Raw genomic sequence first — 25,335 nt, 5'->3', positions numbered from 1 at the left:
GACCAAAATAATGTCTCACAGATTTTATTTTATGTATGAATCAACTAGTCTAAAGGAAATACTACCTTCTTTGACTAGAAGCATGGCAGAGTTCAAGGATACAGTATGTATTTTTAAAGAAAAACCTAATACACATGTTTGGAAAGGAAAAGGACAAGACTTAAGCTCCTGGCAGTATTTGCAGACATCCACAGACATTTTGAATAGAGGTATTCTTCTGGGGGCTTTCACCTTGTCTGAAGGTTTTGTACTTGTTCCAGGTCTTGCACTGTTTATTACATTTTAGAAAGTCAAGTTATTCTTTCCTACTGCACTGCAAACTAGAACATTACTCTTTCTAATTTTGGGGACTCAAGAGCAAACAGAGCAGGGGAAGAGCCAGACACAGATGAAAGCATAATTCTAAAAAAGCAATTTAAGTTTCCACTTAAAAAAAAAAACAACCAAAAAAACCGCAACAAAACCAAACAGAAGAGGTAAGGATTTTCCTCAAACCTTCATCAATAAAATCCGTTAATTTTCTGCTTGAAAATTAAAACCACTGCTGTCAAAAGTACCTGACCCAGCACTGCATCACATCAGCAATACAGGAAACATGACAAAGGGCAACTTCTTATGCTTTTGTCAGACCAAGACAAATAAACAGACAGAAATCCAACACTGGAGATTAATATTAAAGCCATAAATAGAGAGATCTCATGTAAAGTAAATGATTGCAGATTATAAGGAATTCTTTAAAAGAGATATTGAAAGAATTAGTGAAACTCAAAACGCCACACATACACTGCAGTCTCATTTCATTTACAGAGTATTTAAAAAGAAGACATTCATTCCACCCTGTCAGTATGCTAATTTGTATGTAGAAGAACTGTTCTGCTCTACTGAATTTGCACTGTATGTTGTATGACTACCAGTAGCTCTACTTGGCACACTGTAACTGCTGTGGTTTAATCTTCACCCTATATTCCAAAAAAGAGCTACTGTGTTCATTGTAAGGTTTACTACTACCCTCCAAGAACTACCCTGTCCTAGATACTACCCTTATAGAGTCCAGCTTGTGGGAATTCTGTACGGCCAAGCAATGCAGGAGGCTTTTAGATAAATTCCATCAGCTTTACGCGGTTTGCAAATCAAAGAAATGTTTTTCAAGGTGAAGAAGCCAAATCTTAAACGACATCAAACATCCATTCATTACCACAATAATTCTGACTCCTATTCATTATCCAGGGCTCCATTTTGTTACACACTATATGAAGGGAGTAAAGAGTTTCTTCTCTACAGAGTTTGCAGTTTTAGAGACAAGAAACAGATTCATAGAGCTGGATATGACTGTCTCCAAAGCTGACCATTCTCCGTAAGTGCCATTCCCTGCAGAAGACATCCTTTAACTACTAGGGATGCTGGGCTCTTAATCCTCATCAAATTCTTCAGCAGAAAGGATGGCTCAACCTACTGCATCTCTGAAGTAAATTTTCTCCAGGTCATCATTAGGTACTCAATTGCTATTGCTAGTAGAGCTGGTAAGAGGTTCATCTGAGAAAGAGCTGCTTTTAATGAAGGTTGCACTTCTCATCAGCATTAGGAGTCCTCAATTTTACATTTCTTTCCAGTAAGAAATGATCAGAAAGACACCCTTTTCCAGTATTCAGAAGAGTGAGGAAGGATGATCATGTTTTTGCAATAATCTGTTTCTTAGGGACCAAGACTTTTAACTCCCCAAAGCAATGGAAGCTTCATGGAAGTTTTTAATGAAAAAGGGATTGGTTCGTGTATTAATTCTCGACCAAAGCATCATTCCCCCTTCCCCTCCAGTCTCCTGAGAATAACATATCAGTGAAATAACATCTTGTCACACATGCACATCAGCAAAAGCATCTGTAAAGTCTCATTCAGGAACTGAATCTGTGGTAGTGGCTCACAGCAACACATAAAACAGAAAGAAAACAGCTTGACTGGCCTTTAAAAGAAAATCCAATTCATAACAAATCCTATTTTAACTTGTTAGCTGAGAGATGGACATGAGCATTTGAGGGAGGGCAAGAAATGGAACATCCATTTTGTATAACGCCTCTTCACATTATGGCCATGTATTAAATTCCAAGTATCATGTTGTAGGGCAGTCTAAAGTTCTATTTTACAGGTAAGCAAATGAAGTTAATTAAAGCAACACCTCTTGGCACAGACAGACGTCATACTTTTAAATAAGTCCCTGTATTTTGGAAGACTTTTCTTCACCAGTTTAATAATGTCTGTTTAATGATCAGACTTGAACAAATAAGAGACACTGGAATAACCAATTTTAAGTAATTTCCTCCAGCTTCTCCTGGCCTTGAAACTCTCTTCTTTCACATTTTCACTGGCCTTATAAATGGTTGTGAGAGGAATTTGGAAGGCTGAAGGTCTTCCTCAAGCTCTGTTGGGAAACAGTCCTGAGTACCCATCACTGGAGCTGAGACTTGAGAGCTGTTCCTGTATTAGCCACAGTAACTCCATCTATAGTAATTACTGATCTGACATTTGGCAATTCTGTTGAGCACTGCTCTGAGATGTCAAATGCTTCGAAAACACAAGCCAGCATAATTGCATAGCCAGGGTCACACATAAAACCATTTTTTAAGTTAATTGCCTGGTACTTCAGACAAAGAAAGATTTGGGCTTCTTTTCCAGTAAAGCTCTCTTACTGACAGTTAAATCTGACTTTCCCGGCTTCTGGCAACTGTCAGTGTGCTGTCACAGCTAAATGGCTCCAGAAAACAAGTATCCTTGAACCAGAAGAACTTGAATGATATGCTTGGGATGGTTATTTAAACAGTGATTACATAAACTAAGAGATGAAGGGCAGTGAGAAGTGAGGTACTGAACACTGACTGCCCCTTACTTTCAGCAAGGCATAGTCAAGGAACTGGAATAATATTATATTAGGAGGGCTTTTACAGTTAATTAAACTAATCAACATATCTGTATTGCTGCAGATGTACTAATCTAATTTCCATCACTGTAGGGAATCAAAGACATTTCACTGATATGGAATTATACACATATAATTGCGTTCATGATCACTTCCCCTAAAATAGTATGTGATGGTATATGCGTATCTTCGAGCTGCAACTCACAGACAGAACTGCAAATGCAGGGAGCAGCAAATGAAATACAGGAATTAATAGCCAAAACAAGACATAATTCCTTTCAATTTATTGAAGGGATTCTTTTTGTGCAAGGCTGTTCTTGGGCAAAATTAGCACTTACTGATAATAGTTATTTTGAAAAAGGAGGTATTTTGATGGTTTTCTTGATGTAAACAGGAGGTGAATAGATCAACTGCCCTAGTTCGGGATCATATGACTAGCCTACAGGTCAATGTTGCTAACTGAGAAACTGTGCCTGTTCTGTACTAGAATGTGTATATATATGTAGATATATAAATAAAATTTATTTTATACAACTCCTCTGGAGTTATTTTGGTTCTCCAGCACTTACAAATAGGGGGTTTCTGTTGTTTGTTTTTGTTTTGTTTTTAAGTTTAGTTAGTGAAAGCAGTGACTCAGATTACACCTTGGAAGTAAATCAGTTCACCAACTGTGTTATTTTTAGTCATCTCTCCAAATCTGCAACACTGGTTAAATATTTGGTCTCACAACACAGCGGACAAAAGTTGCGAATAGCACTGAGCCCCAATCTACTCATCTGAGCCAAAATAAAAGACAGTCAGGGACCAATCTTCCCATTACTTCTAAATAAAAACTGCATGCTATCTTTTATACTCCTGCAATAATTAAAAAAGACTCCAATTGTTTGGAGTAGCACTTGGACCCCAAGGAAAAATTCCTTTCCATCTAAACAGACTTTTACTTTTGTTTTGAATCTCTTCCAGGCAGGGAAACCAAATACAGACCTTTCCCCGCCTTCCCATGAGCTCTTTCACCATCTGTGCATGATCATGGCCCAGTCTTTCTTTCCACCCCTCTGAAAAGCACACAAGGATTCCTCCCAAACATGTCTCATCATGGGAACACACAGCTGCTGGGGATGGTGCTGATGAACTGGGGTTTGGATTAAATGTGACATGAAGCCACTCCCTGGGGCCATCGGGGGGCCTGATGTGGAGGGACTAGTTGGGGAACTTTTTTCCCTCCACTTGGGGAAGCACCCCTTCCCCGAACTGCCCTTGTCCCTCCCTGGACTGCATGTGACAGGGAAGGCCCTGTCACTCCCTCCCCTCCTGCTCCCAACCACCGCAGCTGTCACTGAAGCCCATACAGGTTTTCTGTGCGCTCCCCATTCCAGCGACTGCTCTGTAAACTACTAGAGCCGCTCTGCAGGGTTTCTGTCCGTAAATCCATGCACGAACAAATGCACTGATCACTCTTCCGCATGGCCCTGCTGAACCGTCGAGCTGTTGTGTACTGTCCCTCTGCACAGCTGCTCAGGACATTCCCTGCCACGTCCTCTGTGGGGATCCAGTGCCATGAGCTCAAAGGCATTAATGCAAGGGAGCTGGTCAACACTTGGCCCACAGAGATCACGTGTTAGTCAGTATGCAGGAGGCTTCACCGTGACTAGCTTACACAGACAATGTCTTCAAGCAGCAAAAGCTTGAAACTCCCTTCTAAGAAAAACTGGCTTTTCAGAAGCCAACGAAGTACTCAACACTGCAGACACATGACTATTAAGTTCATTTTTGTTCCTCTGCTAAATCTTGAAATGTGTGCTATGTGTCTGGAAAAGGGAATGCTTGCAGGGGAACAGAAGTACGGTTGCACCTCAGACATTGTTTCCCCTGATTACACACTCCTGCCTAGTCCCTGCTGTACCTGCAAGTATTGCAAGCGTTTGTAAGGAGCTGCAGAAGGTTCCAGCTCAGGTTATGTTCTCAAGGCTTACTGTAATGTACACAACACACTTCCAGCTTTGCTGGGCACCGTGGAATGTACAGTTCAGAGTTTGCAAAACACGCACACATGAACAGCCACAAATGCTAACTGCATCTTTCAAAATAGAAACAGCAGCAAAAATAATAGTTTTCAGGAACATAATGCAACAGACTGAATCTCAGTACCCACAGCAAGCCATCACTGAAATGCACCTAAAGACACCACTATGGGTTTTTTTCAAAAGTCTAAAGAAATGGATATTACTAACGGAATGAACAGATAGGAAGCCAAGATAGATGGAGCAGTGAATTCTTTCCTTCCTTCCACCATTCAGGATCAAAAACAGTCTCTAATTTGTGCCCACACCTGAGCTGTTCTCACTCTCCCTTCAGCTGTGCTAAAATCACCTCTGTGGACATTAGTTCTTGGGCAGTGTTATCTACAAAGAAAAAGCCCTTTAAAACTGCAGATCTATTCATACCTGGTTAACACACAGTGTTGAAAGAAAAGGGTCTTGGTCCTGCAGCTCTGCAATAAATGGTTAATTAATGCAGCAATGCTGGTGGCAAGTGGCAGAATTTAGTCTGTAATTTTTCGATTTTTCCAAATTCGTGTCATACAAACTATGCTCTAACTATTTGGTGTGGAATTGATCTCAGAGAGAGGAGTAAAACTGGAATGTCCTCCCTCTGCTTCAAAGTGCTATTAGCAAGTTACAGTTCTACAAGTGGCTTTGAGGAAAGAGCTCTAGAAACAGCAGTACAGTTGGTCACATTCTGGAAGTTACCAAAAGCTAAAAACTTTAGCTCAACTCCCAAGGTAAAGAATTAACACAAAGAAATTGTGCAAAGCACAGAGCAAACGTATCACTATGCCACACTTTTGAACACCCTGTCACACCCTGGTCCCTTCAAAAAGTAAAAGATCCCATGAAACCTGTGGTTTTGATACAAAAAACCCCACTTCTAGCTGGTCAGTACCAGATCCCTGTTTTACATTAGCTGTAGAAAAAACAACTGAACAGTTTAACACTCCCTGTCAATTTGCCCTGTACAAATTGTAGGGCTTTTACTAAGTCTCTGTTGTTAAAGGTTCTCCCAAAAGTGCCTGTTGTGCACAGCAGTCCTGGCAACACTGCAGGTTCCAGTGACAGCAAACACATCCTTGAAGCAACAGCTCAGCCACATTTGAGTACGGCACTGCCACATAGCAGGGTGTTATGGCATTTAAACACAAAAAAAGATTTAAAAAATAATTAATAATGAGACATGAGACATTGCGTTCTTTTGTTACCTGGTAGAGTTCGTGCAATTCCTGTAGATGTCCAGCCTGAGCTGGTTATGGGAAGCCAACCTGCTTTTCATAGGTCGGTTCTTGATGCTGGCCTGCTGCAAGATACCCAGTTACTTTGATCCACTGCAGAAAGCCTTAGACAAGGAAACTTCTTAATGTCACTGGGCAAGACCCATGCTGAGAACATTTGTTCTAAAACAAACACTGGCAGGAATAAATCAATAAGTTCAAAAGGAAATAAAGAGGTGAGGCAGCCTCCATACACAGACACCAGAGTAAGCTTATTTCTTATTCAATTAGATAATACTACTACTAACTCCACCCAGAGACATTTTATGGGGGCCTAGGAGTGCTTGGAGAGTATAGAAGATACATAAAAGATATAATCTTTAGCTGCTAGTGTCATTTTACAATTGTTCAAAAATACTTTGTGCAAGTTTGCATCAGTTTCACAAAGTAACATAGCAAAAGGTAGTTTCTAGTCCCACTAACTACAGACACCAACTTGTGAAAAAGGAACATGCTGGACAGGTGATGTTTCTAAGCTAAAGAGCAAACCATGTTATTCCCCTGAATGAGGAGCACAGGACAGCTAGCAGATTTTTGCAATGTTGAATCCTCTAAAAAAAATTCCACTCCACCCCCCATACTTGAATCTTTCCCGGGATAAACTGGAGATAGGACAGCCCAGAAGAGCATCCCAGTCAGTCTGCTGCCATATCCTCCCACCAAGGCATTCCAAACCACCTTGGCTCAACAAAAACCAACCCCAGCTATTCGTGAGCCCACACTGCCTGGCTCAGGGAGGTTTAGTTTTGCCTTTGCTGGAAGACACCCAGCTCCCCAGTCCCTGCCTCCCCCACTTGGGCAGGGCAGCCAGCTCAGAGCCAGGCAAGGCGGCAGGCAGCCAGGGTGGCAGAGCTCACGGGTAGGATGGCTGGGGCAGCAAGCTGACACCTGCCAGGCTGCTGCATGCCCCTGTGGCACATTTGGCCTGCTGCGAGCGCCAGTCGCACACATCCCTTTCTCTAAATATATGCACGCATGCGATTTATTCTTGCTTCAGTTTTTCCACATGAGAATTTAGAGAGAAGGTCCAAAGGGAAGAGAGGGAGCCACAGCAGAACTCATCTGAGACGCAGACCGTCCCGGTTTTCCCTCCTTTGCTCTCTTCTTTATCCACTATGCTGTAGCAAGGCAAAGAAACTAATAAATCTTCTGACGATGCTAACAGGTCACTTCACAGCAGACATAAGCCTTGAGGAAAACCCTGTAATCAAGACTTCCTTCTGCCTTTGGGATTTAAGCAAGTATCTTTGCACTGGGACAATGAAGCTCTTCCTCAAATACTAAGAAATGCAAGGAAAGCTGACAGACTTCCCACTGCACAGAGGGGAGCCAGACAGCATTTATCCTAACTCCAGAAATCTGGGCTTTGCAACAAACACAACAAATGTCCTTCCACTAACCCCTGATGTGCAACTTGCACCGTAAACTCTAGAGGAATACAGCTAAGAAAGCAACTTCGACTGTGCAACTAAAACACACCTCACCAGTTTCTTGCTCACTAGTGCCCTGTAGCCCATTCCTACCTCTATAATACCCATGGTTATGCCAACTGCTATACACAAGTAAAATTTGGTTTCAAGTAAAACTCTATTTTTATTAGAAAATAAAGGTATATATAGGAACCGACAGAGTGAGGGTGACAAACACTTGAACTGAGCTAACTCAGATTCAGCATGGGCACACTTCTGTAAAGGTCAGGGGCTTACTTCATTCAGCTAGCACATGCAACCTATGCTGTTAGCCTTCTTATAGCCCACTCCCGTCTCACCTGACACCTCACCCCTCAGGGCAGAAATGCACCTTTTACACCAGTCCTCCTGCTCAGGTCTACAGTCACCTTGTCCTTGTGAGCAGAGCTGAAAATCTCTTGTCACTTCCTAACTTTTCTCCTAGATTAGATCCCCCTCTCCACCTCCCTCCCCTAAAAAAGGGAAATGTCCTCCCAGTCTCTTCAGCGGCCCCGGCCTGGGATATCAAAAGGAGGTCAGTGCAAATAAACTGTCTCGACTCTCCCAACTCTCTCGTGCGTTCAGGTTTGTCACGAGCCGGACTGGGAGCCCAGAGAGTTGTAATGGTTCTGTGATCCCCTCAGGTTAAACTAAGGTGAAATGACACCAGATGACTGGTCAAAAGGTTTTACTTGCAGTAGAAACAACTTAAACTTGGAAAAGAATAATAAGCAATGTGGTTTCTTATACATCTATAAGAAAGAAAAGAAAGGAAAGAAAAGAAAAAGAAAGGAGAGAAAGAGTCAAATGAATCACCACCCAAGGATCCAGCATTGTCTCAGGTCCCGTAATCTTGGGTGGTGGGTACACACCCAACAGAGTTTTCTGTCACCTTTTAAGTTCATCTTATCAGCTGATAAGCATTTCTGCGTCGATGACTGTTTGAGGCATTAATTCCTTCAGTTCCTTACAAGGTTTTCTCCTTCAGCCCTTCCTGCTCCTTAACTACCTTAACCCCCCCCAACCTCCACCCTCCCAGTGTCATTTCTTGCCCGACCTGGGGACCACTGCCTCCTATGTTTCCTAGCTCATTTCTTGCAGCACACCTGGTAGCAGGCAAACTGTCAGGTGCCTCTTGACAACCACTGATCATCAGGCTATCAGTCCTTATAGGGCCAGAATTTGCAAGCAGGCTGTGCCCTCTAGGCTAGCCCAGCATGAGACAAGGGTCTTGTTGCTATGATTAAGACCTCTGCTACATTTCAGGAAAACATGAAAGAGCAGAGAGGCTGAAAAAGTTGGCTTTATAAAGATAAACATTAAATAAAATGGCATCAGCCCTAAACAGACGTAGTAGTGAGCTGGGAATGATGACACTGGGGTGCAAGGGAGAAATGAGGCGCCTGACTAGGACAGGGTTTCAGCAGGGAGTGAGAGACTGCCTACTCCTTGGGACAATCCCTTCCCTAAAATCTGCCATTTCCCAATTTCCCAGGCACGTCAAATGTAAAAGCTTAGCTCTTCCATCACATCATACTCTACACAAACAGCCTTTGTGTACCCTAGGAGGAAAACAGCCTTTGTGTACCCTAGGAGGATTGTTGAAATCATTCCCTGCGCTGAGAGCCATGGCAGATACACACAGGACCTCTGTTCTATGTTGCAAAGAGGTTTAAGAGATTTGAAGCTGAGGAAGCCACACGTGTATATTTCACACTGCAGAAGAGGGATGCCTTGAGGACAGCATGCATGTTAATCTTCTATGCATATCAAAGAAATAATTTTAAGTAAGCCAGGATACAATATCTAGCTAGTTTATAAAATTTTCCACTTTGTTGGCCTGCAGAAAAGCAAGTGTTAAATAATCAAAATATAATGTCTGACAGCTTTTTAGAAAACCTCTGCATCACAGTATTTAAATATATCATTATGTGCTTTTTAAAAACCTGATTGGAAAAATTACATCATTTTGGACATTCTCAACATTCAGTGCGTCAGCTCTCAGTGTCTAAGAGCCCTATAAATAGATGTTTGGACCACCTCAATACAATTCATGTATGCAGTTTTTTCCATAATCCACTTAACTATTATTCAAGTAAAGTGCAACTGGATCTTTTCTTGGGAACTGGGATTATGCAATGCTCAGTACAGGAGGTTCAAGAAAAACAGTATAAAGCCAAACATGAGCTGCAAAAACTTTTAGAGCAGCAGAGTTTGTTTATATCTATTTATATGCTGTGTTTCCATTTCTTTCTCACCTAACAGCCACTAGCTCCTTCTGCCTCTTTTAATCTACCAAACTCTCTCTCTCATGTCTCAGTACATCAAGAGTGCGGCCAAGCAGTTAAATGTCAATTGCCAAGTGATTAGTAATGAAAATATAATTGCAGGATGATCAAAACTTTAATATAACTAGATCCCTATGCTGCTAGGAACTACTGTTTCAAATTAAAATTATAAACCCCCATAGTACTGATGGGATTTTGCCAAAATCCACTGAATTCTGGAGTTTGTTAGAAAACCAAAATATTTATAGTTTCAGGTCAGAGATTGCTAAATACTATGAGCACATCTTTCTACACAAAGAAAAATTTTAAATCTCATATTTCTAAAAGGCAACTGCTATTAATATGCTCCATTAACCTCCTTAAGAGCCTTCCAGTTACATTTGAGTTGAATACAAATATAAAAATATACGCAATTCAGCAATGACAACTTTGAATGAAACCTTTGCAAATATGCTGTATAACACTACACACACACATACCTATATGTATCTAAACCATATTTGAGGATGAATTTCATTACCTGTGTCTTTCTTTTCCTTATATACTGAATATATCAATTATTCACCTAGTGTGAACCACTTGGGTAAACAACTCTATGAAAGATCTGAGTATATCATTTGATACTAGAGTCAAAGAAAGCTCCAGGATAAAATGCATTTAGAGGGATTCTCTTCTTCATAAAAATTAAATTAGGGCTTTTGGTCAGTTCAACACTCAAAAGCTGTTTCTAAGGGTCTCAATTTCATCTCGTGTTTAAGGTTAATTTAGAACTTCAGTAGCCCATCAGACCGCGCTGGGGAACTCCCAGCTCTGGAGACCCATAAGCTGTAAGCATGTCTCAAAAAAGGCTATTTTTAGCAGAATGTGGTGTAGGTTATGGAGTTATGTGTAATGGGGATGAAGACATCAAAGGAAGCAAAAAATCTGGGAGAACATGAAGAAGGTAGAAAATCTCAGATCCTGTCAAATACCTACTGACAATTATAATGGGATATAATGCCGAAGTGTTGGCACCACAGGGGAGACATTTTAGGTCCTGTCTTTCCTTTTCATTAACTCAAGCCCTCTGGAATTAGGCACTGTGAAGTGCACAGGTAGAGGGGAAGGGCCTTCCCAGGAGGAAAGAGCAACTCCAACAGAGCACAGAGGCAGAGAACTGTGTTCCGGCTCAGTACGAGTCACCTGGGGGACTGCCAGTGGTCACGGGGGTTGGAGGCAGCTGATGGCTCCTCTCCGACATGTCTTCTGCAAGTGGGGTGATACCGCAAGGAAAATAAGTCCAGAAGAAAAAACATCCACTTAAAATGGTAAACAAATAGCAGCGAAGACTCTAACAGTAAATTAATCGCTTTCTGCCTGCCTTTCCACTGAATCACGACTCAGAAAACACTCTTTAGCCCACCCCAGTTCTTCAGCTTTCACCACGGGACTCTCTGCCACCAGCAATCACAACGATTTGTGATAATGCCCCATAGCCCCAAGTGCTTAACCCGAGTCCTGCCACCCATTCGCATTTTAATGAGAAAGTGCCTAAAAGCAAGAATCTGCTTTAGTATCACCATTTCCCTTCTTTTTCCATTCTGTTTTCATCGGACTGGTGAGACATTTCACTTTAAGTGTGATTCAGAATGCCAAGTTCAGAAAAAATATCTCCATAGTTACACACCTCTTTCCTGCAACAAAGTGCCAGTTCTCCATGGCTCTGCTTTCAAATTTTAAGTGCTGAAACACAGTAAAAATGCCTTGCCTCAATCATTGTGATAGATTCGTTTTCAGTTTTTAGCCAACAGCTAAAAACATACAACATTTTCCTCTATGCAAGGATAACTGAAAGAGCCCAAAGGAAATAATGTAAAAATCCAATTTACAATGTAAAAGAAAACTTTGTGTAGAGATACATCTGGTCCACAATACCAAACAGGAGGATTCAGCCTGAATTTATGTCAAAATGAGAGACATTCCAAAGAGTATGTATTTGAAAATAGAAGATATATGGCTTATATAAATATGCAAAAGTAGAATCTACTAATACAATCTCTTAGCATAAAATGTAATGCTCATAAATTATTGCAAGTTTAACACAATTGCAACATACAGAGATTAAGAGCAAGATATTAAAAATTTATTGCATTATGTATATTCTTTCATTTAACACAAGTATGCCAATGTTGTGTAAGAAATCCCCACCCTTCTTTAGAAGACATTAAGACATTAAACAAGAATAATTTACAGAACACAAGTCCAAATACCTTCTACAGACAGCACACATTCAGAACATAAGCATATCCAAGTTATCAAACTTTTCTCCAACTAGACTCAACACTCAGTGTGTACCCCCCTGCCCAGTGCTCCTCATTATAATGAAAAAAAGAACTGCACATCAGCTCTGCTAAATAAGATCAGAGGAGTCAGTTTGTCTGGATTAATCTATCCATACAGACAATATCATTAGTTACAAATGCACAGCTGGAGTTACAGGAAAGCCCACAAGTGATTTTTGTTTGTTATTTAACTCCTGGTTCTAGAAATGTGAAATTATATCTACCTTGTGACTGTCTCACATTCTGATTTCTGCTGTTACGCTAAAATCATAATCACATCTAAACATTTGCTTTATAAATTATGAAGAAACGTAGGTTGCACCTGGACTTCTTCCACTGACTCATGGACTTACAAATAAAGCCTGCAAGTCCTATAAAAACATAAATTCACTTGACGCATGTGATTTCAGTAGCTGATGCCTTTTGGGACCTGTGATAATTTCAGCATCTGTTTGAAGGACTAGTAGCACCAAGTCTAGAGCTCTCCGCCATGCCTCTGTCTTGGCTGTAACATTATCATAAACGTTTAAACCCACCCCATGGCCAGCGAAGGGACCAGAACCACCCCTGAGCAGATCATCTCTTCTAAACTCTTTCCATATATATGCTGAGGGAGAGCCACAGTCAGCCGCTTTTTTGAGGTGATGATCAACTAAAGTACATGCTTCCAACTCCGATGCAGCTTTTGCAGTGTTACACATAACCACTGAAAGATACTTCTTCCAGCCGCTTGCTAATGCTGGGAGCACAACTGATTTATACTCTGTTGCAGATGCTGCCAGCCAAGGATTGTGAAACTCTTTCACGGCGTTTTTATTTGCTGGCTGTAAAGGCTGTTCTGCAAGCATCTGAATGTGACTAAGGCACAAGAGCTCCACTGCACCACCACCAAGAAAAACCTTCTTGTCATTTAAAGCGTGATGGAGTCGATATGCTAAAGTCCAGAGTTGGTCTTCAATGAGCTGCATCTTTGACGCTACAGTGGTGGTAAGCACAGCTGTGAGCAGGGGAATTCCTTGAGCTTTTATCCTGACTGGCACAAGCTCACCCAAATCCATTGCACGCCCATCACAGACCTTCCACAGCTCCGCTTGGGCCCCGCTCCCCACACAAGCAGCGTTCAGCTGGGTGAGGTATGTCACTGGCTGAGCACTGGTGACCTCCCCAAAGGCACACAACACATCCCGAGTCACAGAACCAATTACCAAGATACTGTTTGCTATGCATCTTTCCATTAAGTTTTCACACACATTCCCTTTAACCAAAACCAAGTTTACTTCAAAGTTTATCAGAATATCTAATGTACTGCTTAGCCACAAGTCTCCTTCTCTGCCATCCTGTAGTCTAGGATGCTCCAAGATGGTCCTTACATTACACGGTCTATTAAAACCTAAGTGACGATATTGTTCAGTTAAGTCACCATCCATTAGCAGAATCCGAAGGGGTTTGTCTTCAAAGTATTTGATAACTGTGGCTTGTTCTGGTGATACTAATGTGACAAAGCCTGGGGAGACATGAGAATAGCTTTCAGGCAGGCCCAGTAAACAGCACGTCACAATTTCTGCGATATTAAACTGGGAAGAGCCACTGTGTTCTGCTCTCTCTTGTTGATATGTGACGATGCTTTGTAGCAGTTTCGTGCTAGCCTGATTTCCGTGGCTCAGAGCCATGGCCAGGTGTCCTAAACCATAACATTCACATGGATCTGCTGATGGTCCTGAAAGGTATCCCTGAAAGTTACCTTGCTGACTTGAAAAATGGCGTTTTCCTAGAGTGCTGAAGTATCTGCTATGGGTTAACTTTTGTTTGTTACAGCTGGATGCGATAACATCACTTCCAGAAATCACAGATGTACTTTTGTCACCCGCTGGTTTGACAAGAGAAGCTATTGAACCAAAGCTGGCCAAAGGTGAAACCAAGCCCTTGTTAAAATTACAATCATTTTCTTGATGGGAACAAGAATTTATTGGAATTACTTCTTCTGGTGCAGAAATATCTTTCTGAGAATACAGGCAAATCTGAGCATTTAGAAGACTGTCACGTCCAATTTGGTGAGTTTTGTTTTTAAAAGCATTTGGCTTAACACTGCTAGAACACAGCTCTTTATTTACATCATGTATTGCTATTTGAAGACACTGGACCCTCTCACAGCAAGAGTTCAACCCCTCTGACATCACAGATACTATTGCTGAAACAGGGACATTCTGCTGGAGGCACTCCCCTACAGCATTGCTCCACGCACCAACGAGAAACAACAGGGTACTCATCCCAGTATTAAACTCCTTCTTTTGTGCCTGAATGGTTTCATTAAGAAGCTGTCCAGCAGCAGTAGTTAAATCCAAACTTTCAATCAGTCTCACAGCAGAACAAATCAACGTGCTTTGGTTGGTGCTTTCATCCACAATGAATTTACATGATTTCATTGGCCCCAAGAATGCTCTTCCAGCTAACGCCAAGGATGAGAGTCGCTGAAGTCCAATATGTCTTCTTGCATTCACATCCCTGAAAGCCATGGGCAGCAGGCAGCCTCTGTGAACAGAACACAAACTTACTGCCTCACCCTCACAGCACTTCAGAGTGCATATCACCAAAAAATTAAATTAACAGTCTAACACTGAACACAGCTGTCCTGTGAGGCTCTCTGTCTAAAACAGTTCTTCATCCTATGAACTTATTACGAGACATTGATGCACACAGTTGGTGAAATGGTACATTGCTAAAATACCATGGAATTTTTTCTTGCTGGCAAAGTGCTGTTAATTCCAGTGGTTTCTTAAACATGAAGCAGTACAGATTGTATAAAACTACCATTTCTCTCCTGACCTGCTATCTGGAATTTCAGTTATTTGCCTTACTTAGGGCAAAAGTTCATTAGAGCAGAATGGACAATTATGTGCAAACCAAAAGCGCTCTGTACAGATCCATCTTGGTACCAATAGTTATGCTGCTGATTTTAACCTTCAAATCTCAGAAAACATAATCAAACTTATTTTATTACAATTCTATTAATTCCATTTAGCACGCATCAATACCTCATTAAATGTGCATGAAAAGGAATGCCACTTCTTTGTGCCTCACAAAGCAAACTGCCAAGACTTTAAGGTTTTGATCTACTACTCAGTTTTAACATGTCAAAAATAAATCTTCTTTCCCTTGAAATCCCTTCCACACCATAGTCCTGTGGCAGAACATATGGATTAAACTAAAACTTCCTTTTTTTGTCCTTTTTTGAATGAAAAAGTATACACACGAAGAATTAAAAAGCCTTAGCCAAAAAATAATTTATTTCATCTCCCTAAAGGTCCCTTTGCATGGTTATTCCAAATCCAGAAAACTTTTTTTTCCGTCCCATTTGAATATTATCTCAAAAGAAGACAAAGTGTGAATTAAAAAGCAGAGCAGGCTGTCAGAAATAACCTTTATATGCTACAGACTTGAAGTTCTAGTCTAGCCCAAACTGACAAAAGAATTCCCCTTCAATTACTAGATACATCTTGAAGTACCAAAAAAAGTCACTAACCAAGAAATTATTTTAGTCTATAGTTATCCATAATCAACAATTTAAGAAAAGGACTTTTAGATAAGCAGGTACTTTTGACTTTAAAACTGCACTGGGAATGCACATCTGAAAACCTCCATCCAACTTGCTTAAGGGTTTTTCTGGAAATTTTTCTTGGCGAGGTCTTGCGATAGTCTAGGCATGCTATATACCCATACCAGTACTTTCAGTAATAACAGTAAAACTAAAGAAAGGCTCTTTTTTCTTAACTGGAATCCTTAGCTTAATATCACAGCTAGTTTGTTTTGAAACGAACAAAAAAATTTAAGTGATTAAATAATAATCACGGTATCCAATATGAAACATGTTTCCCCCAGTTCCCCAGAAACACATCATTCCATCTGATTTCTCTTAAGGACTTACTAGACAGTCATTTGGTGGGGGGGTTTTGGTTGGCAGGGGGGGAGTAGATATTTTTTTTTTTTTTTTTTTTTTTTTTTTCTCCAAGATCACCATTTCTGAATTCAAGCAGTTCAGGAAGAGCTAAATTAGCTCTGCTCAAAGGCCCAGTAACGGCCTCTCACCAGCTAGGTCCTTGTCCTGTAGCTCTGGGCAGAAGGCCGTGCTGCTGTTTGGATGGCGGACAACTAGGGGAGGACTGGTGGGAAAGGGGTTTCCATTTTCCAGTACAGTGACCTTCTCACTCCCCAGTCAGTCCCAAATGAGGGTTCAGCTCAGCAGTATGAGACACTGTCTTATCAGAACAGCATTTTTATCTCAACAAACGTGAAAGCAAGACTGTTATGAAATATTAGTTAGTGCAGCACCTTCTATTGTCAGTGCGCTTCCAGCAAACCTCAATGCAGCCAACTAAGTTGCTTAGCTAAAATTTTCTCTGAAATTTAAGTTGAAAAATGTGCCCCTTACTTTCAGCTTAAACTCATCCTTTAAAACAGTAGCTTCATTTTGGACACCAGCCTGTACTGCAGATCCATAAACTTGAACCAAACAGACCCAGGGCCTGGCTGCAAAACGAGGTGAATGCAGGGCATGCACTTACAGGAAAGGGTTTTTGTTTCATTGCTTGCACAACCTCTGGCATGTGTGATTTACGATTTTGTGATACTTCCCCCCCCTTTTGTATTATGCATGTTATTTTGGCAAGAACATCACACTATCCTATGCTGTAGGAACCAATATACTGCAGACCCAAAATTCAACTTTTCATCCCCATCCTGATCTCTTACATTTTTCCATCCAGTCTAAGGTGGAAAAGGTAAAGGGTCGAGTGGAATTACATTTTGGAGTCAAACACAAGCGACATCAGCAAAGAGATGGAGGCATTCTAGAGAATAAATGAACAAACTGGCAGTGAAGGACAGCTATGCATGAGACACCAACTACTGACAGCTTCTCCTGAGCTAACTTGCATGCTGACCTACTGCTGCCTGCCTCCTCGTCTGTCTCTGTAAGGAAAATAAAACGACCTTAGGTTAAGTTTATGTTTACACACACAGGTTTTATGGGTCTCAAGTGAAGAACTCTGGGATACAAGAGGTACACTAAACACTTATTACTCACTTTGTCTTACAGCACCTCAACCATGAAAGCTAAACTAATACAACAAAATTTTAGATCAGTTTTCCAAATTCATGTATTTCTGTGAAACGCTGTGCAAAAAAAAATCTCACATGTGGCACGCATTCTCTTGCACCAGCACTGGTGCACAACGAAAGAGAAAGGGGTAGAAAATGCTCTGCTTTCAGCTAAACCACCAAGTGTTCAGGTAACTGTCGTGACTTACCTGGTCTACCTAAGCGCCAGCACTATTATTACTAATGTAGGAAGAGAGAGAGCTTCCTAGAGTGGTGCAGCCGAACCCAAACGCCCGTGGCCAACCACCCCCGTGCCACTCGCGGCCTGGAAGCGGAGAGCAGCCAGCACGCAAGCGGGGAGGCGGGGGGCACCCCAGCAGGAGCCGAGGCCGCTCTGCAGGCGCCCCGGAGCTGCCCTGCTCAGGCCTGGTGGCGGCCCGGCCGCTCCCTCCCGGGCCCCTCGTCGGCCCCACGGCGGGCAGCTGCTGGTTTCTCACCGCTCCGGCTGCGTTTCCCTCCGCTCCCCGCTGCTGGGCTGAGGGGAGGGCGGGCGAGGCGACAACGGCCAGCGGGACCGCGCGCCGTTGCCAGGACACCACCGCCGCTTGTGTCGTACACCCAGCGGGCGGAACCGCCTCCGCGCTCGCGCTGACATCACGAGCCGGCCGGGTGCTATTGGCCCGGGTTAGGGAAGGGGGCGGGTCCCCTGGTACGTCCGGCTCGCTCATTGGATAGTCCGTGCTGGATGCACTCGCCTCCACCAGGCGGGCCGTGCCGTGCCGTGCCGTGCCGTGCCGTGCCGTTAGGAGCGGAGGGGCCCAGCGGGCTGAGCCGAGCCGAGGCGGAGCGGCGTCCCTGCGGCCGCGGCCAGATGGTGAGCGTCCTTCCCCTCGCCGCGAGCCCTCCCTTTCCCCTCGCCGTCCCCCGCGGAGCGGCTGGCGCAAGCTCCCGCCTGTGCCCGCGGCCGAGTTTTGGCTTTTCCCGGAGCCCTCTGCCGCTCCCCGGCCTCGGGCGGGCGGGCAGGCAGCCCCCGGGCTCAAAGAGCCGTGGGGAGCTGGCGTGGGGACCGCGCGGGCCGCCGAAAGGTTGGTTCTGTTGCTTGGTTCCCTCGCACAACGCGGAAGTCAACACCCCGGCCCAAAAGGCAAAGGAGAGGCTCCCCCCCACTCCTCGAAAAACATCCCCGATAAAACCCCAATAATCGCAAAATATGTCACCCGCTTTCAGGGCGTGAGGTGAGCCGGAGGAAACGTGCCTGGTTAATCTTAGCACAGCGTACTCCCGGTAGCGTGGGGCACACTATTTAAATGGCATTGGCCAGGCGAGATGAAACGTAAAACGGATTTGTGCAACTCGGTTTTGAGCAATGCACGTGCTACTCTTCAGGATCTTCAACGTTTTCACTAGCTGTGTAGGGGTATACGCAGGATGCAAGAAAAGAGGTTCAGGTAGTGTGTCAGTATTTTTTCCTTTATGCTCAGGAAATGGTCTCGTGGGTTTTTCCCAGAGCAGAATAGAGGTAGTAAAAATCTCATGCCTGTGTTAACAGCAGGGAAAAGTCAGACGTGTGCCAGACAAATCGGTTTGCAGTGCAACCTGGGAGGGACAAATCATGTTAAAAAATGAAATTTAATTTCCAAATACAACAAAATGGAATCTTCTGTTACACACTGGATATTTAAAAGAGAGATCCTAGCCAAAAAGTGGTAACAATTCAGCAGAGGTAAGACATTGCTCAGCAGTAGCTGGAAAACAAATTCCTTTCTTGGTATTTGTTTTATTTAGTTTAGTAGAAGGGGCTGCCCTTCCTTCCATGAATCTGCAGATCCAAGACTGAAGGACTAAAATCTGTCTGCTGCTGGTTTAGAAGAGGAAAACTCGAGGAAAACATCTTTCCTGCTGAATAGGTGGGAGGGGAAACACTCTGTACTGCACTAGCTTACACCAGAAGCAGGGAAGTGTCCTGGTATAATAGTGCAGCAGCTCAGCGCAAGCAGATTAGTTCTCCTTAGGGGGTAGCTTCTGTTTTGATCTCACCGCTACCACAGCATGTTGTTACCTAGCTCCGCAGCGAGTTGGTGGACAGGCAGGCTAGAGCTACACTGCTTCCTTTAAACTTTGCTCCAACAGAGCAGATGCTCTCAGACATCCCGTTTCAGTGCTGACTGAGGAGTGGCTGAACTGGAGTCCCATTTACATTCAAGACCCTATACAACCAGCCTTTTTTGCTGTGAAGATGATTCACTCATGTTTCCAGGTGAAACCACTCCTGACACATCAGAGCAACTGGCAGGAGGTGCAGAGGGTCTTAGTCATCTTAGTGGACTGTTCATTTTCAGACTGCCCACCTGTTTTTCTGGCATTACTCCTTTAATGAATGATCTTTCTGTTTAGAATACAAAACATGTAGCCCAAATGTGTATTCCCCAGTAACAAAGTCTTCAGCTTGTTTTCCTTCTAGAATAAGCTAAAAAAAATGAGCATAGAGACCAGGGGTCTACCACTTGCAACAAAGAATGTCTTCCACTTCTGCTACAACTTTACTGTTATTTATAATTTAGTTGTGTTTTGAATTTTCCCCGGAGTGGACTATTTCTTTTCTCTCCTTTGCTTTCTGAAGGCATCCAACTATAGAAAACCTGGCTTAAGTACAGCCCAGCGGAAGAAAAGTGGCTTGAAACCTGAACTTACAGAAGAGCAAAAGCAGGAGATCAGAGAAGCTTTTGATTTGTTTGATACTGATGGATCTGGAAGCATCGACATAAAAGAACTGAAGGTTTTCAAACTTTTTTTTTTTTCTTGGAGCGAAATATCTTTGGTCTCAGAATTGTAGCTGCTTTTTCTGTTTGTCCAGCCCTAACTATTTTAAAATAGTTTTGGAGTCTGAGTAAGAGTAAGGGCTTGCTGCCATGACTGAATTTGAGGTGTACTAAATGGTTAACCTGAGAAAGCTCTGTGTGTAATACTTCAGAGCAGACAGCTTCTCTAATACATGGCTAGTAGATCAGATAGCTTTGAATATCTGAGCATATCCTTTGAATATCCTCTGTTTAGGTACACACAGTACACATTTCAGTTTTCATGGCTGGCTAAGATCATTGTTCCTGGGAGGTGGACTTTGTTCTGGGATGAATGTCAGAATCTCAGATTTTTTTCTTCATCTCAGAACTAAACGCACAGATTTTGCACGCATTCAGGAAAGATACAACCATATTTTCATACATGTAATCCAAAATGTACCTGGTTTTTATTTTAAAAAAGAACAAACCAGAGATCCAAGCTGCGTTTCAGTAGCAACTCAGCGTATGTGCATACACACAGTAGTACGAGGGGGAAGATTATTTTTAGTTCTGTCCCTGTTTTTATGTGTCTGATCTTTATTTAAATGTGAATCTTTTATCTTAATTTTCTCCTTGAGCTTGATCTCTCACATACACACACTCTGCCTCATTTTCTGCATATGTAACCAAGAAGCATGAGTTACCTAAGCCTGTGGCTTATCTCCGGATTTATTTAGAAGTACTTATGCTTGGTTAAGGAGAGCGTGTTCCCTGAACGCAGATTATACATGTTAGAATATAGTTCTTAAAATGGACTGAAACGTTTTAGCATCAACCATTCAATGTTATGTTTTTCTTTTTCAAAATGAATTTGAAATAATGGCTATTTTACAGTAGAAAGTGTTCCCCTCTGAAAGACAACATGGAACATTTTCAGTTGTCCCATTGCAAGAAACTGGTCAGAAAATACACTTCAGTTAAATGTTAAGTTTCTGGTGAGTTGGCACTTTCCAGTAGAAGAGTGTTTAGTGAAAAAATTTCTGCTTAATATTAACTATTGATTTCCACTAGAGCATATAGGGAGAACGAATGTTCACAGTTCAGATCTTCCTCTAGTTACGTGTTCTTGAAACTTCAGTCTCTGAATTAAATACACTGTAATCATCTGGCACACCAGGACTGTGAAATTACTAATAAACACTCAAGTAGCAAAATCATTGTTCTAGGCTGGTGAAATGCCAGAGTCTGGTTTTAAACAATGTTAATATTAAGCATCTGTACAACCATCTACAGAATTGTTTTCACAGTAACACTTTGCTTGTGCTCTGTAAGGCTCAGAAGGTTCTCTTGTCTCTCCCTCAACCAGCACAGCAGTCAGTCTTCCCTTTGCTGAGGCTGAGACACTCCCTCCCCCTCCCCACCAGCTAGCCAGAAGTGCTAAGAGTTATGCATACGGATTTCTTCTCTGTGTACTGGATTGTGTAAACTAACTGCATGTAATCCTGCACCCATCAAAATTAATGGGCATTCTGCCCTTAATGTCACATGGAGCTAGATCACATCCCTGGTCTCCAACCTCCCTTGAAGTCCCATTTTGATAATCCAGCCCCTCTAGGAACTACATAGATTGGAACCTTTACCTAACTCAGACACAAAAAGCTTCTCTTAGTTTCAGAAATATATCCATGTTCTCCATGGATCTAAAGAGAAAGTATGTCTGAGTCTTAAGAATATCAAACCTACACTACTACTGTTTGGAAAGATAAAACAAACTGGTAAGAGGTATCAAGATGTTTTCATTGCAGTGAGTTGTTATTACAGTTTTGGGTGAGGAAATTAAACAAGCTTTAGTGCAGCTGCTGACACTATAGTTCTGGTGGCCTCCTAACAGAACTGCTTTTTGGCACAGGTTGCAATGCGTGCTTTAGGCTTTGAGCCAAAGAAGGAAGAAATTAAGAAAATGATAGCAGATATTGACAAAGAAGGAAGTGGCACCATTGACTTTGAAGACTTTTTGGCTATGATGACACAAAAAATGGTAGGAATTCTTAACAGAAATTCTTGTGACCACATAAAAAAATACCAAAAAGGAGTATCTCAGTGGCAGGTGTTTTCAAATTAATGTATGTTTTACTCTTGTTTTAGAGTGAAAAGGATTCAAAAGAAGAAATCCTGAAAGCTTTCAGATTATTTGATGATGATGGGACAGGAAAGATTTCATTCAAAAACTTGAAAAGGGTTGCCAAGGAGCTGGGAGAAAATTTAACAGATGAAGAACTTCAGGTAAATTCTAAGAAATTCAAGTAAATTCTTGCCAGAGCTTTTCAAACAGGCACAGACCAATCCTGTGGCTCCTAAGGACTGGGTGGAAATTTATGCCTAAACAAAAAGGGCTGAGAGGTCAGAAATATGAAGAGCAATCAAATACATAGTTTTGTTTTCACATGAAGTGCTTCTGATTTGTTGTTGTTTTAATGAATGGAAGATCTTGTGCTCAGAGTCCAGTGCCTGATCAAATGTACAATATGTTTTGTAGGAAATGATTGACGAAGCTGATCGAGATGGAGATGGAGAAGTGAGTGAGCAAGAATTTTTGAGAATAATGAAGAAAACTAGCTTATATTAATATTTGTTGCCTTGCTCCAAAAGATAACCTGGAAAAGACTTAAATTAAAACAGGGCTTGTGTCTCCTGCCTATTTTCTACCATATAAAGAAAGTCTGACAGGACCGATTTTTGGTTCATTCTTCTTTTTCAGCAAAGTTAATTGGGGAAGGGGGGCCTCAGTACCCAGAACTGTTAAAATGAGATACTGCTGAAGTGTAAAGGAAGGATGACTGAACCTGCAAGGCAGGGTCCCTTCCCCTTCCCCTTGGCAATTTCACTGATTGCCAGTTTGGATAAAGAAAGCTGTTTCAACTATTTAACTGAAAGACATTTCACTTGAGATGTGAAGATCCCTGCTGCTGCTGGGAAAGGCCACTTTTGACTTTCCTAAGGCTACAGACTGGAGGTACAAGCACAGTAATTTTATACCTTTTAAGGCTTTTGGGTTATCTTTTGGTATTTGTCTCCTTTTGTTTATTTCCATGAAAGACTCTAAAACCAACTGCAAAGCTGTCTTTATTTCTGTATGAAACACTGTTTTGCCACAGCAAGTTGTTTTTGGACCTAGTGGGAAGCGGATGTAGATAACCAGGTTTGGTTCCTCATTTGGAGCTGTGTGCCATCAGCAGATGTTCTTCTGTTTATCTGATTATCTGAAACCTGCTTTACTTGAATGTAGCCTGCTTGGATTATCAAAGTTTATTGTATAACCAGTCAACATCTTGTGCCATTGTTCTTACTCCCAAGACATTACGGAGCTGCTGTTATGCCAGGATTTTAGGTACCTAAAAAGTTCAGTTCTGTGGTGCGTTGGGATAATTTTTTTGTCTTTGGCTGTTTACAATGAAGTTGCAGGGAGGACTCGCATCTGAAGTGAAAAAATAGCTCACCCTGGACATCTGTGGAATGCTGAATATATTTAGATCCATGCAATCCAAATTCATTTCAGACATCACAGGTTTGGGGTTGTCTTTTTTTTTTTTTTTTTTTAGGAGTACCTTCATTTTTTTATCTCATGCATATACTATCAATCTAAGTCTTACTGGAGAGGCACGTTTCCTTCTGTATTAGGGTGACGGCAGTGACACACAACATCACATCAGATTATGTGATTCTGCAGGAGGGTTTTATCCTTCGGTCCTGATTAGACAATCAGCTTCAAAACTGCAGGGAAATGGCATAATCCTACATCTCTATTAAGGTGCCTGAACGAGAGTTTGTTACTGCTCGTAGTGAAGTGGCAAGATGTCAGAAGGGTTTGATGGGAAGAGGAAGGAAAGAGCAGTGTTTCAGCAGTATCTGTGAAGATCCCTCTTCTCGTCAGACAGCTTCTGCTGCTTGACAGCACTAAGGAGGTTTGCAGAAGAAAGGCAGAGCCCGTCCCTGGATTAGCTCCTCGCTGCAGCAGTGAGGGCCCAGCAGGGGGAGAATTCGTTTCGGGAGTGGAAAGGAGATGTGTTCATTTACGGATCTTCTCGGCGTGCAGATGCAGACCTGGCACGTTCTGCCCCAGTCTCTGAACAGCTCCAGACAGACCCTCTCTAACCTGTACAGGAGGAGGCTTAAACCTGTGGGAGAACAGGGACCATGAAGGACCTTGGAAAACTCAGACCTGTGAAGTCCCCTATTAACATATTCAGTGGCAGTAGATGTAACCTATAGTACTGTAAGCATTTTAAAATGTCTTATTGACTTCGTATATGTGTGAAATAAAACTGTTTTGCAAGTTAAGGACTTTTGTGTGCTTTATAACTTGGTGTGCTTACTATGAAAACTACATTTTCAAAACGAATTTTAAAGTGTTAAATGGTTCACCCAGTATATTTTCACTTTCGTTTATCTTTTCTTTCTAAGAGAGAAATTCTTAGGTGCAGTAGTCTATCAGATAATTCCTCTCCCTCTTCCACTATGCTGATTAAAAGTTTCTAGTACTAACCACTTAGGTTCAGGAAGGGAAATTTGAAGTTCTAGCTGATGATGGGGAATCCCAGAGCCTATTAGAGTGACTGTACTTTTTTTTAATGCTGCCACAGGAAGAGATTGATGACTGTTGTTTACCTATGATGCATGTCACTTCCCTCTTCCTCTTCTAATCCCATTACCTGACTTCTAAAGGTAGGAAAAAGACACACAATCATACCTACCACATACACTACGATGATGAAATGCTATTTCTGGCTTGCCCATTAATCTCTTAAATCTGGAATGGCAAGCAGCAGCTGAATTAGCACAAAACTTGCAAGGGTTCACGTAATAGAACAAGTGTCTCGTGGTGCTTTGCTTCACGGGACAGTGAGGGGGATGTCTTGTCCCCTCTTCAGCCACAGGCACCGAGTGTGATGGCAGCAGCCCACAGCAGTACTGTGGTTCCACGTGAATTGTTTGCGGTGCCTTCGTGAATCCTTCCTGTCTCTTCTAGAATTTGACCTTTCACATTTCTGTACACGGTGGAGGAAAAGGAGCCCGAGTGAAGCCAGTGGCAGAACTCATGCGTTAAGTTTTGTGTGAGGAATGGGGGCTGAACTGCCTGCTCAGGAATTTCATCCTTTCACTGCGCTGGAGAA

The 25,335-nt window shown here is 42.2% G+C and overlaps 2 protein-coding genes across 3 annotated transcripts; one reads left to right on the top strand and one right to left on the bottom strand.

The window, feature by feature from the left end:
• Positions 1 to 12,047: 12,047 nt before the first annotated feature.
• BBS12 (Bardet-Biedl syndrome 12) lies at positions 12,048 to 17,975 on the bottom strand. Its single transcript, XM_074865164.1, has 2 exons — positions 17,594 to 17,975; positions 12,048 to 14,819 (listed from the first exon to the last, which is right to left on the bottom strand). Exon 2 carries the CDS (start codon positions 14,801 to 14,803, stop codon positions 12,662 to 12,664), a length of 2,142 nt encoding a protein of 713 aa, XP_074721265.1. The 5' UTR covers positions 14,804 to 14,819; positions 17,594 to 17,975; the 3' UTR covers positions 12,048 to 12,661.
• A 165-nt stretch (positions 17,976 to 18,140) lies between these two features.
• Positions 18,141 to 24,502, top strand: LOC141942963 (uncharacterized). 2 transcript variants are annotated; one of them, XM_074867258.1, is made up of 5 exons: positions 18,141 to 18,258; positions 20,005 to 20,160; positions 22,074 to 22,202; positions 22,310 to 22,447; positions 22,701 to 24,502. In XM_074867258.1, the coding sequence occupies exons 1-5, from the start codon at positions 18,256 to 18,258 to the stop codon at positions 22,788 to 22,790; spliced, it is 516 nt and encodes a 171-aa protein (XP_074723359.1). In that variant the 5' UTR covers positions 18,141 to 18,255; the 3' UTR covers positions 22,791 to 24,502. The 2 variants fall into 2 exon arrangements, with proteins under 2 accessions (XP_074723359.1, XP_074723360.1); XM_074867259.1 differs by lacking the exons at positions 18,141 to 18,258; positions 20,005 to 20,160 and adding an exon at positions 21,059 to 21,159.
• The last annotated feature ends 833 nt before the right edge of the window (positions 24,503 to 25,335 follow it).

Source organism: Strix uralensis, chromosome 4 (genome assembly GCF_047716275.1).
Source record: "Strix uralensis isolate ZFMK-TIS-50842 chromosome 4, bStrUra1, whole genome shotgun sequence".
In the NCBI taxonomy this organism is placed as follows: Eukaryota; Metazoa; Chordata; class Aves; order Strigiformes; family Strigidae; genus Strix; species Strix uralensis.
This window is presented reverse-complemented; position numbering and strand designations above follow the sequence as displayed.

Excerpts from the sequence above, each read along its gene's own strand:
- LOC141942963 (XM_074867258.1), top strand. Across the intron at positions 20,161-22,073 it reads TCGACATAAAAGAACTGAAG|GTTGCAATGCGTGCTTTAGG; the intron begins GTTTTCAAACTT and ends TTTTTGGCACAG. Across the intron at positions 22,203-22,309 it reads CTATGATGACACAAAAAATG|AGTGAAAAGGATTCAAAAGA; the intron begins GTAGGAATTCTT and ends CTCTTGTTTTAG.
- BBS12 (XM_074865164.1), bottom strand. The coding sequence starts at position 14,803 with ATGGCTTTCAGGGATGTGAATGCAAGAAGACATATTGGACTTCAGCGA.